This window comes from Vitis riparia, chromosome 15, assembly GCF_004353265.1.
Source record: "Vitis riparia cultivar Riparia Gloire de Montpellier isolate 1030 chromosome 15, EGFV_Vit.rip_1.0, whole genome shotgun sequence".
Classification (NCBI taxonomy): Eukaryota; Viridiplantae; Streptophyta; class Magnoliopsida; order Vitales; family Vitaceae; genus Vitis; species Vitis riparia.
Window position 1 is genome coordinate 5,250,601 of NC_048445.1, and position 17,926 is coordinate 5,268,526.

Genomic DNA, 17,926 nt, shown 5'->3' on the forward strand with positions numbered 1-17,926 from the left:
TTGCATTCACTTCAGGGAATGGTTTAGATCCAGTTGGACGAGACTGGTGATTTCTCATCAAAAGCTCATTATTTTGTTTAGCAACAAGAAGACATGATATTAATTCAGAATATTTTGTAAATCTACGCTCTCGATATTGCTGCTGCAGGAACACATTCGAGGCATGAAACATAGTAAAAGTTTTCTCTAACATGTCTTCCTCTGTGATTTTTTCTCCACACAGCTTTAATTGAGAGCTGATTTTGAAAAGTGCAGAGTTGTATTCACTAACAGTTTTAAAATCTTGCAACCTTAGGTGCATCCAATCATATCGAGCTTTTGGGAGAATCACAGTTTTCTAGTGGTCATATCTTTATTTCAAATTACTCCATAGAGTAAATGGGTCATTTACCGTAAGATACTCATTTTTTAAACCTTCATGGAGGTGATGGCGAAGGAAAATCAATGCTTTTGCGCGATCCTGCAGGGATGCTTGATTTCCTTGTTTGATCGTAGCTCCAAGGTTCATTGCATCAAGATGTAATTCAGCATCAAGGATCCAAGATAGATAGTTCTTTCCCGAAATGTCAAGTGCCACAAATTCGAGTTTTGTGATATTCGACATTGTCAAATAACTTCATATATATGACAAAACAATATTATTAAAATCAGTTATAATAACTTGATAGCATTGGTATAACTTTGATTATAAACAAAATCAAATAATTTGTTTATAACTTTTAACAATATGTAACAAAACAAATCAACAATAATATAAATATGCAAAATTGTATTCTATATAAATAACTTCAAGTTTAAGATACGAGAATTACCTTCAGAGCAATTCATGCTGATAATGTGTTGTAAAATAAAGACAAATATAATGCAAATCAAAGTAGTAGAGATAAAATATATCTTACTTTGATATATAATATAGAAGAAGGAATTAAAGAAGAGAATTGAGAAAGTGAAAGAAAGAGAGAGAGAGAGAGAGAATGAGAGGAAGAGCTTTCTTTTTTTCTCGGGATGCTTTTACATGGGGGGTAAGAAGCCTTTTATAGGCTTCATAATATGAACTCCCATTACTCATCTTAAAGATGAGTAAATGGAGTTCATAATGACCATCAATGTGGTCATTCACTACCTTTTCATTTACAACATCATTATAATTAAGTTGCAAGCCATCTAGAAAATATATTAATATATTTGTTGACTGTCAGAGCCGCCCATGCGGAAGAGTAGGTATTCAAAAGATTTGATAATATGCAACAAGAGTCATTAATTGCACTGGAAGATTATCGATTTGAATTGAATAGCCACCAGAACTCGTGAAGGATTCAACCTAAAGAAGTCCTGCCACTTGATAAAAACTCTGCTATTAGTCCATCCATTGATCCAAATAAATCATTTTCTAAATCATTTTCCCAACAACCAAAACGTAGGATATTGAGCACTGTGACAACTAGAACTAGAATTTGCTTAACTCCTCTCCTCGTATTAATATACACCAACCATAGCTCCATTAATATCCTATAAAGCTACCCAACCAGACGCCATCTTTATATATCTTCTTTCTGCGCCACCACCATCTTCCATGGACGCTTATAAGTCCCTCGGCCTCGTCCCTAACCCAGATGGCTCTCTCACTCGCAGTAGCCCATTTCCCTCTGTACCCGCTACTGATGAAACCACCGCCGCCACCGACAGCGCTGTGGCTTTTTCCAAAGACGTGCCCCTCAACCCCGCCAACAACACCTTTCTCCGCATCTTCCTGCCTAGTCTTCTTCCTCCAAACACCAAGCTTCCCGTCATCTTGTACTTTCATGGAGGTGGGTTCGTTCTCTTCAGCGTCTCTACTCTGCCTTTCCACAAATCTTGCAACTCCATGGCAGCTAAGCTTCCAGCTCTGGTCCTGTCCCTCGAGTACCGTCTCGCGCCGGAGCACCGTCTCCCGGCTGCCTACGAGGACGCCTTCGAAGCCATCATGTGGATCCGGAGCCAGGCGGCTGAGGAGATCGACGGTGGTGAGCCGTGGCTGAGAGAGTACGCTGATTTTTCCAAGTGCTTTTTGATGGGGGGCAGTGCAGGAGCAAACATGGTGTTCCACGCAGGTGTGCGTGCACTTGATGCTGATCTTGGGGCGATGAAGATCCAAGGGCTGGTACTGAATCAGCCCTACTTCGGTGGGGTGGAGAGGACCGAATCGGAACTGAGACTGGCGGACGATCGGATCTTGCCGTTGCCGGCGAGCGATCTGCTATGGGCACTTGCATTGCCCAACGGCGCTGATCGTGATCATGAGTATAGTAATCCAATGGCGGGAGGGTCCCAGTCCCACCAGGAGAAGATCGGACGGCTGCAGAAGTGTCTGGTGAGAGGGTACGGTGGGGATCCACTGGTTGACAGACAGAGGAGGGTTGCGGAGATGATGGAGGCGCGTGGGGTGCACGTGGTGGCTAAATTCAATGATGGCGGTCACCATGGCGTGGAGGCCTTTGATCCCTCACAGGCTGAAGGTTTGTATAATGATGTCAAGAATTTCATCTACTCCACCGCTTCAAAATCAACCATGTGATGTGTTGACCCAAAACATTAATAAATTGGATTTCACGGGAACCAAACATCAGTTTAGATTAAATAAATTTTCAGACAGAAGGGTCGTGGAATGTATTAATTATATGTTTAACATCATTTTCTTGGGAAACAAACACACCTATACTTTGAAGGGGAGAGGAATCACGATAGGTATCTCTCACAGTGGCTGATGGTGTTCTCCACATGGTTTCGTCAATCCATTACCTCATTACATAGCATTTAAGCACTTTTTAACGTTTTGAAGTTCTTCATTAGACAAATAATACAAGAGAGGATTTGAAGGATCTGAGTTGGGAGTACATTGAGGGGCTTTCCATCCGGACTTGTCAACCTAACCAAAGCATTTATAATATTCTTGTGAATCTTCATGTTATTATTCAAGTCTTTAATAAATCTATTTTTTATTTATTTTTTGTTTTTTATTTTTATTTCTTCTAATTTTTCTCTTTATTATTATTATTTTTTTATGAAGAGAAAACTAAATTACACATTAAAATATTTAGCTCCATATTTTCGGTATTTTTTTCCTTACCTATTATTTATAGTAACCAAACCACCTTAGGAACAACATTTTTCGTAGTATTTTTTTTAGCCAAACATACACCAAGTGTGAGAGAGAATGATCTATTTATTAATTTTTTTTTTCTAAACAATAGAGGATCTTTTTATGAGAAAGAGAAGAAAAAAAAGTATAAAATGAGCTTCAACAAGCTTTTTAAGTTAAAATTTTCCATAAATAGAGGATCTCTCTTAAAGATGACAATGAGATAAGTTTTTTGGGTACCCACCCTTTTCATAATGGAATGTGTTTGAAATTTAAATAAACGGGTTTGAGGCACGTTTGAGATTTTTTTTAAAACCCGAGACATGTGCGGGGTCAGTTCGAGCATTGTCTTGTCTTGCTCTACTCCACCCTAATTATATATAATTTTTTTTAACCTATTATTAATATAATAATAATAATGATAATAGTAATAATAATAAATATTTTTCAATAAAATAAGTTAATTATAATATTTTAATTATTTATAAAATATATTTATTTTAATGTAATTAAAAAAATTATAAAAATTTTCAAAACAAAGTTAAATAGGATAAGGTGGGATGGGTATGAAAAATTTGCATACTCATCCCACCTCATCAAGTCCTATTTAATTTTTTTTAATAGGATGAAGATGAGAATTATTTTTCAATAAATAGGATAGGGTTGAGATGGGTACAACCTGTCCCAAACCCAACTAGTTGTAATACCTAATCTATCTTTTATTTTATAAGAAAGAAAAGAAAATAAACATGCAATGATCTTCAATAAACTTAAGTTGAAATTTTCTATAAATAGAATATCACTTTTCCATTTTTCAAGAAAGAGAAGAAAATAAAAGTGCAATTACTTCAACAAACTATAAGTATTTCTTGTTGATTTGAAGTGTAGTCTTCTAAGCGAAAAAACAAATACCCTTCATATATTTCTCGAGACCAAGACCAAATTCAACATGACAAAAAATCAAAATGAAGCCTAGTTGTGTTGGCCTACACCCTAGATTAAAAAACATATGGTTACCATCCTTAATCAAACATCAAACTTACATTAACATAATTGAAACCAAATCTAATTAACTCTTAATTGGTTGTTGATTCAAGTATATATGGTTCTCATCCAACCATTAAGACAAACTTGAAAATTCTAATTAGAATGTATAAAAGATCATACCCACACCTTAAGATTTTTCAAATGGTTAGAAATTGATTTTGGGCACTATTTTTCTTGTTCTTTACTTTTGGAGGACATGCTATGGTGTAGTGCCAACGAAAGCTTTGATGCCAACAATGTTAGTTCAAGAACACAAAGATTAAACAATCACACATACGGTACACGAGGTTTTAACGTGGTTCGGCCAACCATGCCTACGTCCACGGATGAGAGATAATGATTCCACTATACAATAGAGAATATTACAGAGGACAGAACCAGATACAACTATTGGGTTCCCGAAACATCCCATGTTTCCCCACTCCTTGTATCCATACCTTACTACGAGCCATCTCGCTCCACCGGGTACCTCCCGTTCTTCCTCACATCTCTATCCACCTTGTATAGTCTCTACAGGCCCATCTCCATCTCATAACTTTTTCCCCTCATGACCTAGAATATTTATAGAGATATTTCCAACAACCTTCCTTATTCTATAAGGAAGTCTAATATTACAATAATATATCAATCTAGAAATATTCTATATAATATTCTTTACAAAAAGGAATCTATACTAATTAGGAATTTGGGACACTTCCTAACACATGGAATGTAGATGAGCTTGTTCCTTGTGGCATAGCAGGAAAAGGTGGCAACTTGCTGGGCCTTGCCACCTAGGCCCATGGACGGACCAGGGCCCATATAACCATATGATACCATACTCTATTATATGATGTGAAATCATGTACACAAAAATATGTAGCATAAAATGCTAAAATTAATGGAATCAAACTTATGATAATATCACGAGCAAGTAAATTAATAAATACATGCATGATGTGTTTTCGTATCTCAATTATTTCAATTACCTAAGCAAGTACTTCTAAAATCATGATTGATTTTTTATTTCTATTTTTTATACTTCAATAACTTTTTTATATCTTAGTCACATTTTTCATGATTTGATTACTTTTTTCCTTACCCATCTTGTGAAATCTATAAATTATAAAAACGCTCAATTAAATCTCAACACTTACTTCAATTTGAACTCTATAGTGTAATAAAATAGGTATAATACTATGTTCTTACCTCAAATATAACCTAAAATAAGATCTCAATTATCTAAAGAACCTCGAAACATATTATTAGAAAAGATAAATCATTCATGAATTCATTTTTGTTCTTTTATTCAACTTAAAGTGATATTAGACAATTCTACTGAAACATGTTTTTAATTTGATGGCAAAGATTGACCATCAAATTAAGATAGACAACCTTGGGCATAGGAAGAAGTCAGTCAAGAAATATTCAATGTTAATAAATGTATAGAAAATGATTTACTAATTAATCCTCACATTCTTTATACCCTCAAAAGTTTACAATTTTTTGAATTTTTTTTTCCACTTAGAAATACAATAATATTATTTATTGGTACTAATTAAGTTAAAAAATGATGGAAATTATCTTTAAAAAAATTTAAAATTTAAACACTAAAAATTTTGAGAGGGTACAAAGAATGTAACAAAGGGTACGAAGAATATGAAAAATCTTCGCATTTTTCATACCCTTCCTCACATTTCTTGTACTATTAAAATTTTACATTTTTTCTAATTTTTTTTCCACTTAGAAATACAATAATATTGTTTATTGATATTAATTAAGCTTAGAGATGATATAAATTATCCTTAAAAAAATTGAAAATTAAAACACTAAAAAATTGGAGATGGTACAAAGAATATAAGGATTGTACTCTCTAAATTTTACAAATTTTCAAAGTTTTTTTCCACTTAAAAATACAATAATATTGTTTATTGATACTAATTAAGCTTAGAAATGATGAAAATTATTTTTTAAAAAAAATTAAAAATTTAAACATTAAAAAATTAGAAATGGTACAAAGAATGTGAGAAATCCTCACATTTTTCGTACCTTCGGAATTTTACAATTTTTTTTGAATTTTTTAAAATTTTTGTTTCACTTAGAAATACAATAATATTGTTTATTGATATTAATTAAGCTTAAAAATGATGTAACTTATCCTAAAAAAATTAAAACAGAATTGGAAAGAGCACGAAGAATATGAGGAAAGTATAGAGAATGTGAGAACCTTCTCAAATTTTTTTAGTGTTTTAATTTTTAATTTTTCTTAGAATAATTTCCATCATTTCTAAGCATAATTAATATCAATAAACAATATTATTGTATTTCCAAGTGGAAAAAAAAATTCTTAAAATTCAAAAAATTATAAAAGTTGTACCCTCCTCACATTATTTTTATTATCTTCCACATTCTTCGTACCCTTAAATTTTTACATTTTTTTGTTCTAATTTTAATATATATTTTTTCATTTAGAAATGCAATAATATTGTTTATCCATGTTAATTAAGCTTAAAAATGATGAAAATTATCCTTAAAAAAATTAAAAACTTTAAACACTAAGTAATTCTAGAATATACTAAGAATATGAGGATTGAAATTTATAATTTTAAGAATCTTTTTCACTTTGAAATTTGGTTACAAATGATGAAAATTATCCTTAAAAAAATTAAAAATTAAAACATTAAAAAATCTTTTTCCAATTTTGAGACTTTTTTTTGCTTGAAAATGTAATAATATTGTTTATTTATACTAATTAAGCTTAGAAATGATGAAAAATATTCTCCAAAAAATTTAAAAATTGATACACTAAAAATTGGAAAGGGCTCAATTTACACTTAGAATTAATTGAAATCAAGCAATTTTTTTTTCCACTTCAATTAGCCATTGCATTGTTTTCATACTTTCAATATTTCATCCAATCTTTTCCCCCCAAAAAATAATAATAAAATCAAATCAAATTTAAAATAAAAAATTAATAATACAATTTTCAATTACTAATTAACAATAAATACTTATTTCAATATTTATTTTTATTTATTTAAAAAGAAATCAATTCCAAATAGTTATAATATTGTTTAAAAAGACTAATTACACTCACATTTTTTGTATCCTCTAATTTTTCTATTTTTTAATTAATTAATTAATTTTTGCCACTTCTAATCGCATCAATATTGGTTAGGCATACTAATCATCTTTAGATGGAAGTTAGGCACAAAAAAAGTTCTATATTAAAAATACGGAAAATTTTCCTCACAATTTTGTACCATTCTCACATTCTTGTTAGTCTCCAAAATTCTCATTTTTTTTTTTATTTTAAGAATTTTTTTCCACTTCCAAAATATGTCTTCAATATTTAATCCAATCTTCTCCATAAAAATAAATAAATTACAAGTAATAATACAATTATTAATTAAAAATTGTAATATTTTTTTTTATTAATCGGTTTTTTTTTTTTTTTTTTTTTTTTTTTGTGTGTGGAGAAGATGGGATTAAATATTGAAAGCATTTTTTGGAAGTGGAAAAAAAATTCTTTAAATAAAAAATTTGAGAATTTTGGAGAGTACCAAAATGTGGGAATAGTACAAAAATGCTAGGAAATTTTTCTATGTTTTTAATTTCAATTTTTTTGTGCCTAACTTCCATCATATGATTGGTATGTGTAAGCAATATTGATGCTCTTAGAAGTAACAAACAAAATTTTAAAATTAAAAAAATTAGAAGGTAGGAAAAATGTGAGTGTAAGTAGCCTTTTTAAAGAATATTATAACTATTTGGAGTCATAATTTTTTTTAAATAAATTAAAACAAGTATTTATTGTTAATTAGTAATTGAAAATTATATTATTAATTTTTTATTGTAATTTTTTTTTTCTGGACAAGATTGGATGAAATATTGAAACTAGGAAAAACAATACAATGGCTAATTGAAGCTAAAAAAGAAATTGCATAATTTCAATTAATTCTAAGCATAATTTGAGCTCTCTCTAGTTTTGTAGTGTATCATTTTTTTAAATTTTTTGAAGGATATTTTTCATCAATTGGGTAATTAGTATGGATAACCAATATTATTATATTTTTAAGAAAAAAAATCTTAAAATTGGAAAAAGATTTTTTAATGTTTTTTTTTAGGATAATTTTCATCATTTCAAAGCTTAATTAGTATAATAAACCATATTATTGAATTTCCAAGTGAAAAAATTCTTAAAATTATAAAATTTCAATAATCATGTTATGGATTCACATTTTTCACGTGTGTTCTCACTCAAACGACGAGACTTACTTTTTATTGGTAAAAAAAATTGATTTTTAAAAAAGACTTAGAATCGTAATTTATTTTGGTCTTTATTTTTTTCAAGGGAAAACAAAATAAGGAAAAAAAAAAAAAAAACCATGTGTGACTCCCTATTTAGAAAAGACATGTTTGCGAAAACCGAGTTTGAATTTACTTATCGAGATCAGGTTACTTATCAGGAAAGTATAACGATGAACCGTCGTATCCCTCAAAGTTTGTATATCTAGGATCTCTACTAAATGAATTGAAGGAACGGTGACAATTAATTAAGTAATCATATGTACCGAGATTAAGGACATAAATCAATATATACAAAAATGATATGAGAATTATGTAAATTAATTTATTGAATTGGTTAAAAAAATATTTCAAAAATTATTTTTTCAAGAAATTTCAAAAAAGTTTATTAAAAACAATTTCAAATTAATGATTTCAATTTATTTATTTACAAAAGAGTCAATTTATTTCCAATAAAGGAGTTATTCAATTTTAGTAGTATTCAATTTTTATTTTCAAGAAAATTATTCGCACTTATTCTATCAAAAGAATTTATTATAAAATTTCAATTTGACTATAAAAAATAATTTTTACTTGCTTTTACTAGAAAATAATGAAAAATTCCATCAAGTTGGAAAAAAAATTCAAAAATTCAAAAAATTATAAAATTTAAAGGGTACAAAGAATGTGAGGAATTTCCATTTTCCATACCCTTCCTCACATTCTTTGTACTTTCTCAATTTTTTTAGCATTTTTTTTTTTTGAAGTATAATTTCCACCATTTCTAACCTTAATTAGTATCAATAAACAATATTATTATATTTCAAAGTGAAAACAAAATTTAAAAAAAAAATGAAAATTTGTCAAATTTTCAAGGTATGAAGAATGTGAGGAAGAGTATGAAGAATGTAAGGATTTTCTCACATTCTTCATATTCTTACTCATATTCTTCGTAACCTTACATTCTTTGTACATTTTATAATTACTTAGTGTTTTAATTTTTTTTAAAGAATAATTTTCATAATTTCTGAACTTAATTAATATAAATAAACAATATTATTGTATTTTCAAGTAGAATTTTTTTTTTTGAAAAAATTGAAAAATCGTAAAATTTTAAAGGTACGAATAATGTGAAGAAGTATATGAGGAATATGAAGATTCCTCACATTCTTTGTACCTTTTCTCACATTCTTTGTACTCTCCAATTTTTTAATTTTTTTAATTTTTAATTTTTTAAAGGATAATTTTCATCATTTCTAAGCTTAATTATTATCAATAAACAATATTATTGTATTTTTAAGTGGAAATTTGAAAAATTGTAAAATTTCCTCCATGTGGAAATTTTTTTAAAAAAAATTGTAAAATTTTCGAGAATAAAGAAAATGTGATGAACGGTATAAAGAATGTGAGGGAATTCTTCGTACCTTCTATAATTTGAGAATAATTTTCATCATTTCTAAGCTTGATTAGTATTAATATACAATATTATTTGTATTTCTAAGTGGCAAAAAATTTTTAAAAATTCAAAAAGTTGTTAAATTTTGCTCGCATACCCTTTACAATTATTTAGTATTTTAATTTTTTTTTAAAACAATTTCCATCATTTCTAAGCTTAATTAGTATCACTAAGGTTAATTACTATCAATAGACAATATTATAATGAAGAATGATACAAAAAATGTTAGGATTTCTTATATTCTTCATACTTTTCCTTGCATTCTTTGTATTCTTCCCAATTTTTTAGTTTTTTAATTTTTTAATTTTTTTAAAGATAATTTACATCATTTCCATTTTAAATTTTTTTTCATTCTTATTTTTTTAACAATTCTATCAATAATAACTCAAAAAATATTATTAAACTATTTTATTGTCATTTCAAGTTAAATCTGAAATTTATAAATATAAATAATTTAGGATACAAAAAAGATAAGAATGGTATGAAAAATGTGATAAATACATGTTTGGTACCTTTATCAAAATTTTCATATCAATTTTTATTTTTTTATTTTTTGAAATTACAAATTTATTTTCAAAAATATTATCATTAGTAACTCAAAAGATTATTAGTAATTTATTTTATTGTAATTTTAATTTAAAAACCTTAAATTCAAATAATGTAAAATTTGGAGAGTGAAAAATATTAAGGCAATCTAATTACCTAATCTTTACATATGATCATCAAAATGCTGAATTTTAATATAAATATTCATTTCATATTAAAATATTATCATATTCATTTTTATGTCGAATTTAAAATGATTAATAATTTGTTAAAAATGAAATAATGTATTTATGATACATGATGATTTTTTTTTTGTTAATAAATATGTTTTCAAATTTTATATCAATTTCATTTTATTTTTTTTCAATTCTAATTTTATATCAATATTTATCTCATATTTATTTTATTTAAACCCAAAATTGTTGAGAATGGAGGAAGATGAAATTAAAGAAGAGAGTGGAAGGCCACAACCGGTTCTTCTTTCTTCCTTTAACCGATTAAGTGGATTTTTTTTTTTCAAATTTAAAATGGATGGCCAAGATGTAATCTTGGACATCCAATGGCTTAAAAACTTTTCAGTACGGTACCGAAGGAGGTACCTTAGAATTTTCCTTAAGTTGCAAGCCATTATACACTATATTTGTTGATTGTCAAAAACCGCCCATATGGAAGATTCTTTTTGTACTTATTCAAAAGAATGCAGTTAAGATTTGATAATATGCAACAAAATCATTACTTGCACGACAAGATTATTGATTTCAATCGAATAGCCGCCAAAACTGGTCAAGTATTCAACCTAAAGAATTTTGATAAAAACTCTGCTCTCGATCAATCCATCGATCCCAAAACTAGAATTTGCTCACTCATTTCCTTAAGATTTTTTATAAGAGTACAGTAATTTTAAAAAATAATTCTTAAATTACCGTAATAGAAAAAATAATTTCAAATCTACAATAGTTTTTGTTAGGTAGAAGGAAATGATATTTGTTTTCTTTATCAAGTTGGAAATCGTCTTTGCATCCAACAGGAATCAAACCTACGAATTTGCCCCTTTATTAGGTTAGTATAGGTTGGGCGCTTTAACCATTCTGCCATGGATGCAAAAAGACTCAGCAAGTGAACTAGGTTTTGGTATTCCTTCTAAAACTTCTATTTCTTCCGTTAAATTAGATTAGGGAAAAAAAAGAATAGGAAGATGTGTTTCCAGAACGAACAAGATACGAGTTGAGAATGGGGAGTTAGCAAAGTTATACAAGATTGGAATGGGCATAGGAACATGTATTGATGTACCAGATTGGCTAATATGATGAGAAGAAGAGAGGTCGTCCTCTTTTATTTTCTGCACCAATCCTTATTTACTACTACATCTTTTTTGGGGTGTATAGCTCAGTTGGTAGAGCATTGGGCTTTTAACCTAATGGTCGCAGGTTCAAGTCCTGCTATACCCAAACCTACCTTACACTATAGTCTTCATAAGGATGCGTAGTAGTGTTCAAAGATCACACTCTTCGGCCTTTAGACTCGCTTTAGCAACTTCGCCCTTTAAGTGTGAAGGGGTGTGAGGTAAGGAGTAGTATAAGAGTGGTTCGGTCATCGATAGGCCTCCCCTTATTCATTATATATATATATATAATTAACCACTCAGAAATCGTTTGTTAAAAAGACAATTTCCAAAAAAAAAAAAAATTAAGCAAATTTGAAATTGTCTCTTGAAAAAAATGATTTCCTAAAAACAAGAAATTAAGTAGAAATTGCCTATTTTCAAAAAAATAATAATAATTGGAAATCGTCTTACAATTTCCACCAAAACAAAAATTAGCAAATTGGTGGATTTTTTTTTTTTTTTTTTTTGTGAGACTATATTGATTGAGAAAATCAAGAAATGTGGAAAATGGAATATATATATATATATATATAGACTATAGAGGTTGAGAATATGAGATTGGTGTGGAGAAGATTCAGGGTGGATGGAAAGAAATGAGCTAAACAGAGAGTACAGAAGTATGGAGTGCAGACAGTGGGAAGAAAGGAGTGAGTCTTTAGAGTGTGATTAGCTTTGAACAAAAGTCCTGATGTTATAATGTTAAACAATGAGAAGATTTTAGAGTAAAGAGTAAGTTTGGTATGGAAAAGCAGGGAAATAGTATCTTCAAGAGACAAGCCCTCATAATATTCTTGTGAATCTTCATGTCTCTAATAAATCTATCTTTTATTTTCTTTTAATTTTTTCATTTCTTTTACGTTTTATTTTTATTTTATTTCTTAAATCTTTTATAAACCCAATATAACCAAAATAAATAAATAAGAAAAACATAACCAAAAGAAATAAATAATAAATAAATAAGAATTTTTTTAAAAAAATTTCTCTTATTTGATTATTGATGGAATAATTAATGGAGAGAAAATTAAATTACACATTAAAATACTTAGCTCCATCTTTTCTGTATTTTTTTCCTCACCTTTTATTTGCATTCTTAGTATTTATTTTTTTTAGCCAAACATAATCTAACTGTTAGAGAGAATTATCTATTTATTCAATTTTTTTTTTGCTCTCAAAAATAGGGGATCCTTTTATGAGAAAGAGAAGAAAATAAGCATATCATGAGCTTTAACAAGCTTTTAAGTTAACATTTTCTATAAGTAGAGGATCTCTCTTAGGGATGACAATAAGTAAAGTTTTTTCGGGCACTTTTCATACTCTTAAATTTGTGATCTTTTTTAAAACTTGGGACAGGTTCGGGAGGGGGGTTTAGGCATTGTCTTGTCTTACCCCTAATTATAGATAAAATTAATTTTAATTTACCTATTTTTAATATAAGTTATAAAATCAATAATAATAATAAAACAATAAGTTATAAAAAATTATAATATTTAAATTATTTATAAAAAATATTGATTTTAATGTAATTAATTTTTTTTAAATAATTTAAAAAAACTTCATAAAAAGTTAAATGAGGCAAGGTGGGGCGGGTATGGGAAATTTGCATCCCCACCACGCCTGTTTAATTTTTTTAATGGGATAGGGATGAAAATTATTTTCAATAAACAAGACAGGGTTGGGATGGGTGCAACCCGTCTTGAATATGCCACATTATCATCCTTGATTTTTTCTTCTATTTTATGAGGGGAAAAAAATTAATTAAATAAGTATACAACGATGTTCAACAAGTTTTAAGTTAAAATTTTGTACAAATTGGGGATCTCCTTTCTATTTTACAAGAAAAAAAAGAGAAGAAAATAGATGTGCAATTATCTTTAAAAAAAAACTATTTCTTTGTTGATTTAAGTGAAGTCATATTATATGATTGGAAAATGACCTAAATACAACAAAAATATTTTTTTTTTCCATTTTTTTCCTTTCAAAATGGGATCAAAATGGAATGGAAAGGTTTAAAATTTTAAACTTAAAATACCAACCTAATAGAATTTGTTTTTTCACTTCTTAAAATATAGAATTCTAGAAAGAAAATACTTTTGTTTATCCAATCAATTCACTATTTAGTTTAATTGTTTTGATAAATAGATGAAAATGTTTTTGGAATATTTTTGTAAATTCATTGAGAATAAGAAAAATGTTCCTTATTGGGTACTAACGAGAGTTTTGGGCAAAAAACGATTTCTTTAAAACAACAAATTCATAAATTAATTTTATTCTCAAAAAATAATTTTCAAAGTGATGTCTTATTCATGTGGGTATTCACATCATAAAACCGTAATTGGTAATCATAGTTAAGATTTGGAAACATGCAACAAAATCATTACTTGCGCAAGAAGATTATTGATTTTAGTCGAAGAGCCGCTAAAACTGGTCAAGTATTCAACCTAAAGAATTGTGATAAAAACTCACCTCTCGGTCGATCCATCGATCCTAGAACTAGAAGTTGCTCACTCCTCTCCTTGTAGGTCAATTTATATCCTATACAGCTACCCAACTAGACTCCTTTGTATATCCTCTTCAAAACAAACTCTTACAACTCAAATAGCCATGGCAGACTCTGCGCCACCACCATCCTCCATGGACTTTGATTTTTTATATTCCTATAACAAAAATAAACCCTCATTCCCTTCATTTTTAGAGTTCTTAAGAGTGTTCCCTTCATTTTTAGAGTTTTTAATTGTGGTCCCCTACATATTTGGAGTTCTTAAAGGTAGTCATTTTCATTTTTGGAGTTTTTAATTGTGGTCCCCTACATTTTTGGAGTTCTTAACAGTGGTCTCCTCCATTTTTGGTATCTTTAACAAAAAAAAATCCAAGGTAGCCCTCTATTCCTTATCAATTTTCTTTTCCAAAACAAAACTTTTATTTCTCTGCCAAACACATCTCTACCAAGCTCAAGATGAAAATAAAATTAGAAACCAAACACATCTAAAACAACAAACTAAAATATGTGAAAGCCAAATAGATTTACAAAAATAAAAATAATTAAAATTTACGTAAACTAAAAAAACTCATAAATCTTACTTGACCAATGATAGAACAAGATTAAAATTTGAAAATTATTGAATTTCATCCAAGGATGAACTAAAGACAACCAAATGCAATGAGAGACAATGGAAAAGACAAATAAGATGGCAAAAATCTAAAGGTAAGAAACCTAAACGAAAAGAGAAATGAACTGAAAATGATTCAAAATCGTAGTTAATAACTATGGTTTTGACTTATTTAAAAAAAAATTCAAAACCATAATTAGTGACTACGATTTCATGATCCTACGTGGCACAGAAACACTAAATTTGACATTATTTTGAAAGTCAATTTACTTTTTGATTTTTTTCTTTTTTTAAATATCCTGTTTTAAGTCAAAACTCCAATAATTTTCCTTGAAGTTGCAAGGCATTAGAAACTATATTTGTTGACTGTCAGAACAACCCATGTTGATGATTTTTTTGTACTTATTCAAAAAAGTGTTGTTAAGATTTGAAAATATGCAACAAAATCATTATTTGCGCAGGAAGATTATTGATTTTCATTGAAGAGCCACCAAAACTGGTCAAGTATTCAACCTAAAGAATTGTGATAAAAACTTAACTCTCGGTCGATCCATCGATCCTAGAACTAGAAGTTACTCACTCCTCTCCTTGTAGCTCAATTTATATCCTATATAGCTACCCAACCAGACTCCTTTGTACATCCTCTTCAAAACAAACTCTTACAACTCAAATAGTCATGGCAGACGTTGCGCTACCACCATCCTCCATGGACTCTGATTTTTTATGTTCCTATAACAAAAAACAACCCTCATTCCCTTCATTTTGGGAGTTCTTAAGAGTGGTCCCCTTCATTTTTTGAGTTTTTAACTGTGGTCCCCTACATATTTGGAGTTCTTAAAGGTAGTCATTTTCATTTTTGGAGTTTTTAATTGTGGTCCCCTACATTTTTGGAGTTCTTAACAGTGGTCCCCTCCATTTTTGGTATCTTTAACAAAAAAAAATCTAAGGTGGCCCTCTATTCCTTATCAATTTTCTTTTCCAAAACAAAACTTTTATTTCTCTGCCAAACACATCTCTACCAAGCTCAAGATGAAAATAAAATCAGAAACCAAACACATCTAAAACAACAAACTAAAATATGTGAAAGCCAAATAGATTTACAAAAATAAAAAAATTAAAATTTACGTAAACTAAAAAAACACATAAATCTTACTTGGCCAATGATAGAACAAGATGAAAATTTGAAAATTATTGAATTTCAGCCAAGGATGAACTAAAGACAACCAAATGCAATGGTAGACAATGGAAAAGACAAATAAGAAGGCAAAAATCTAAAGGTAAGAAACCTAAATGAAAAGAGAAATGAACTGAAAATTATTCAAAATCGTAGTTAATAACTATGGTTTTGACTTATTTAAAAAAAATTCAAAACCATAATTAGTAACTACGATTTCAAGATCCTACGTGGCACAGAAACACTAAATTTGACATTATTTTGAAAGTCAATTTACTTTTTGATTTTTTTTCTTTTTTAAAATATCCTATTTTAAGTCAAAACTCAGATAATTTTTCTTTAAGTTGCAAGGCATTAGAAACTATATTTGTTGACTGTCAGAACAACCCATGTTGATGATTTTTTTGTACTTATTAAAAAAAGTGCAGTTAAGATTTGAAAACATGCAACAAAATCATTACTTGCGCAGGCAGATTATTGATTTTAATCGAAGAGCCACCAAAACTGGTCAAGTATTGAACCTAAAAAATTGTGATAAAAACATAACTCTCAGTCGATCCATCGATCCTAGAACTAGAAGTTGTTCACTCCTCTCCTTGTAGGTCAATTTATATCCTATACAGCTACCCAACCAGACTCCTTTGTATATCCTCTTCAAAACAAACTCTTACAACTCAAATAGCCATGGCAGACTCTGCGCCACCACCATCCTCCATGGACTCTGATTTTTTATGTTCCTATAACAAAAAGCAACCCCTCATCCCCTTCATTTTGGGAGTTCTTAAGAGTGGTCCCCTTCATTTTTTGAGTTTTTAATTGTGGTCCTCTACATATTTAGAGTTCTTAAAGGTAGTCATTTTCATTTTTGGAGTTTTTAATTGTGGTCCCCTACATTTTTGGAGTTCTTAACAGTGGTCCCCTCCATTTTTGGTATCTTTAACAAAAAAAAATCCAAGGTAGCCCTCTATTCCTTATCAATTTTCTTTTCCAAAACAAAACTTTTATTTCTCTGCCAAACACATCTCTACCAAGCTCAAGATGAAAATAAAATCAGAAACCAAACACATCTAAAACAACAAACTAAAATATGTGAAAGCCAAATAGATTTACAAAAATAAAAAAAATTAAAATTTACGTAAACTAAAAAAACACATAAATCTTACTTGACCAATGATAGAACAAGGTGAAAATTTGAAAAATATTGAATTTCAGCCAAGGATGAACTAAAGACAACCAAATGCAATGGGAGACAATGGAAAAGACAAATAAGAAGGCAAAAATCTAAAGGTAAGAAACCTAAATGAAAAGAGAAATGAACTAAAAATTGTTCAAAATCGTAGTTAGTAACTATGGTTTTGACTTATTTAAAAAAAAATTCAAAACCATGATTAGAAACTACGATTTCATGATCCTATGTGGCACAGAAACACTAAATTTGACATTATTTTGAAAGTCAATTTACTTTTTGATTTTTTTCTTTTTTAAAATATCCTATTTTAAGTCAAAACTCCGATAATTTTCCTTTAAGTTGCAAGGCATTAGAAACTATATTTGGTGACTGTCAGAACAACCCATATGGAAGATTTTTTTGTACTTATTCAAAAAAATGCAGTTAAGATTTGAAAACATGCAACAAAATCATTACTTGCGCAAGAAGATTATTGATTTTAATCGAAGAGCCACCAAAACTGGTCAAGTATTCAACCTAAAGAATTGTGATAAAAACTTAACTCTCGGTCGATCCATCAATCCTAGAACTAGAAGTTACTCACTCCTCTCCTTGTAGCTCCATTTATATCCTATACAGCTACCCAACCAGACTCCTTTG

The 17,926-nt window shown here is 29.1% G+C and overlaps 1 protein-coding gene and 1 non-coding gene across 2 annotated transcripts; both read left to right on the forward strand.

The window, feature by feature from the left end:
- Positions 1-1,410: 1,410 nt before the first annotated feature.
- On the forward strand, positions 1,411-2,704 carry LOC117932749 (probable carboxylesterase 8). Its single transcript, XM_034854042.1, has one exon. The coding sequence runs from the start codon at positions 1,574-1,576 to the stop codon at positions 2,552-2,554; it is 981 nt and encodes a 326-aa protein (XP_034709933.1). The 5' UTR covers positions 1,411-1,573; the 3' UTR covers positions 2,555-2,704.
- Positions 2,705-11,808: 9,104 nt separating this feature from the next.
- Positions 11,809-11,881, forward strand: TRNAK-UUU. Its single transcript has one exon. It is a non-coding gene; the product is annotated as a tRNA-Lys (tRNA).
- The last annotated feature ends 6,045 nt before the right edge of the window (positions 11,882-17,926 follow it).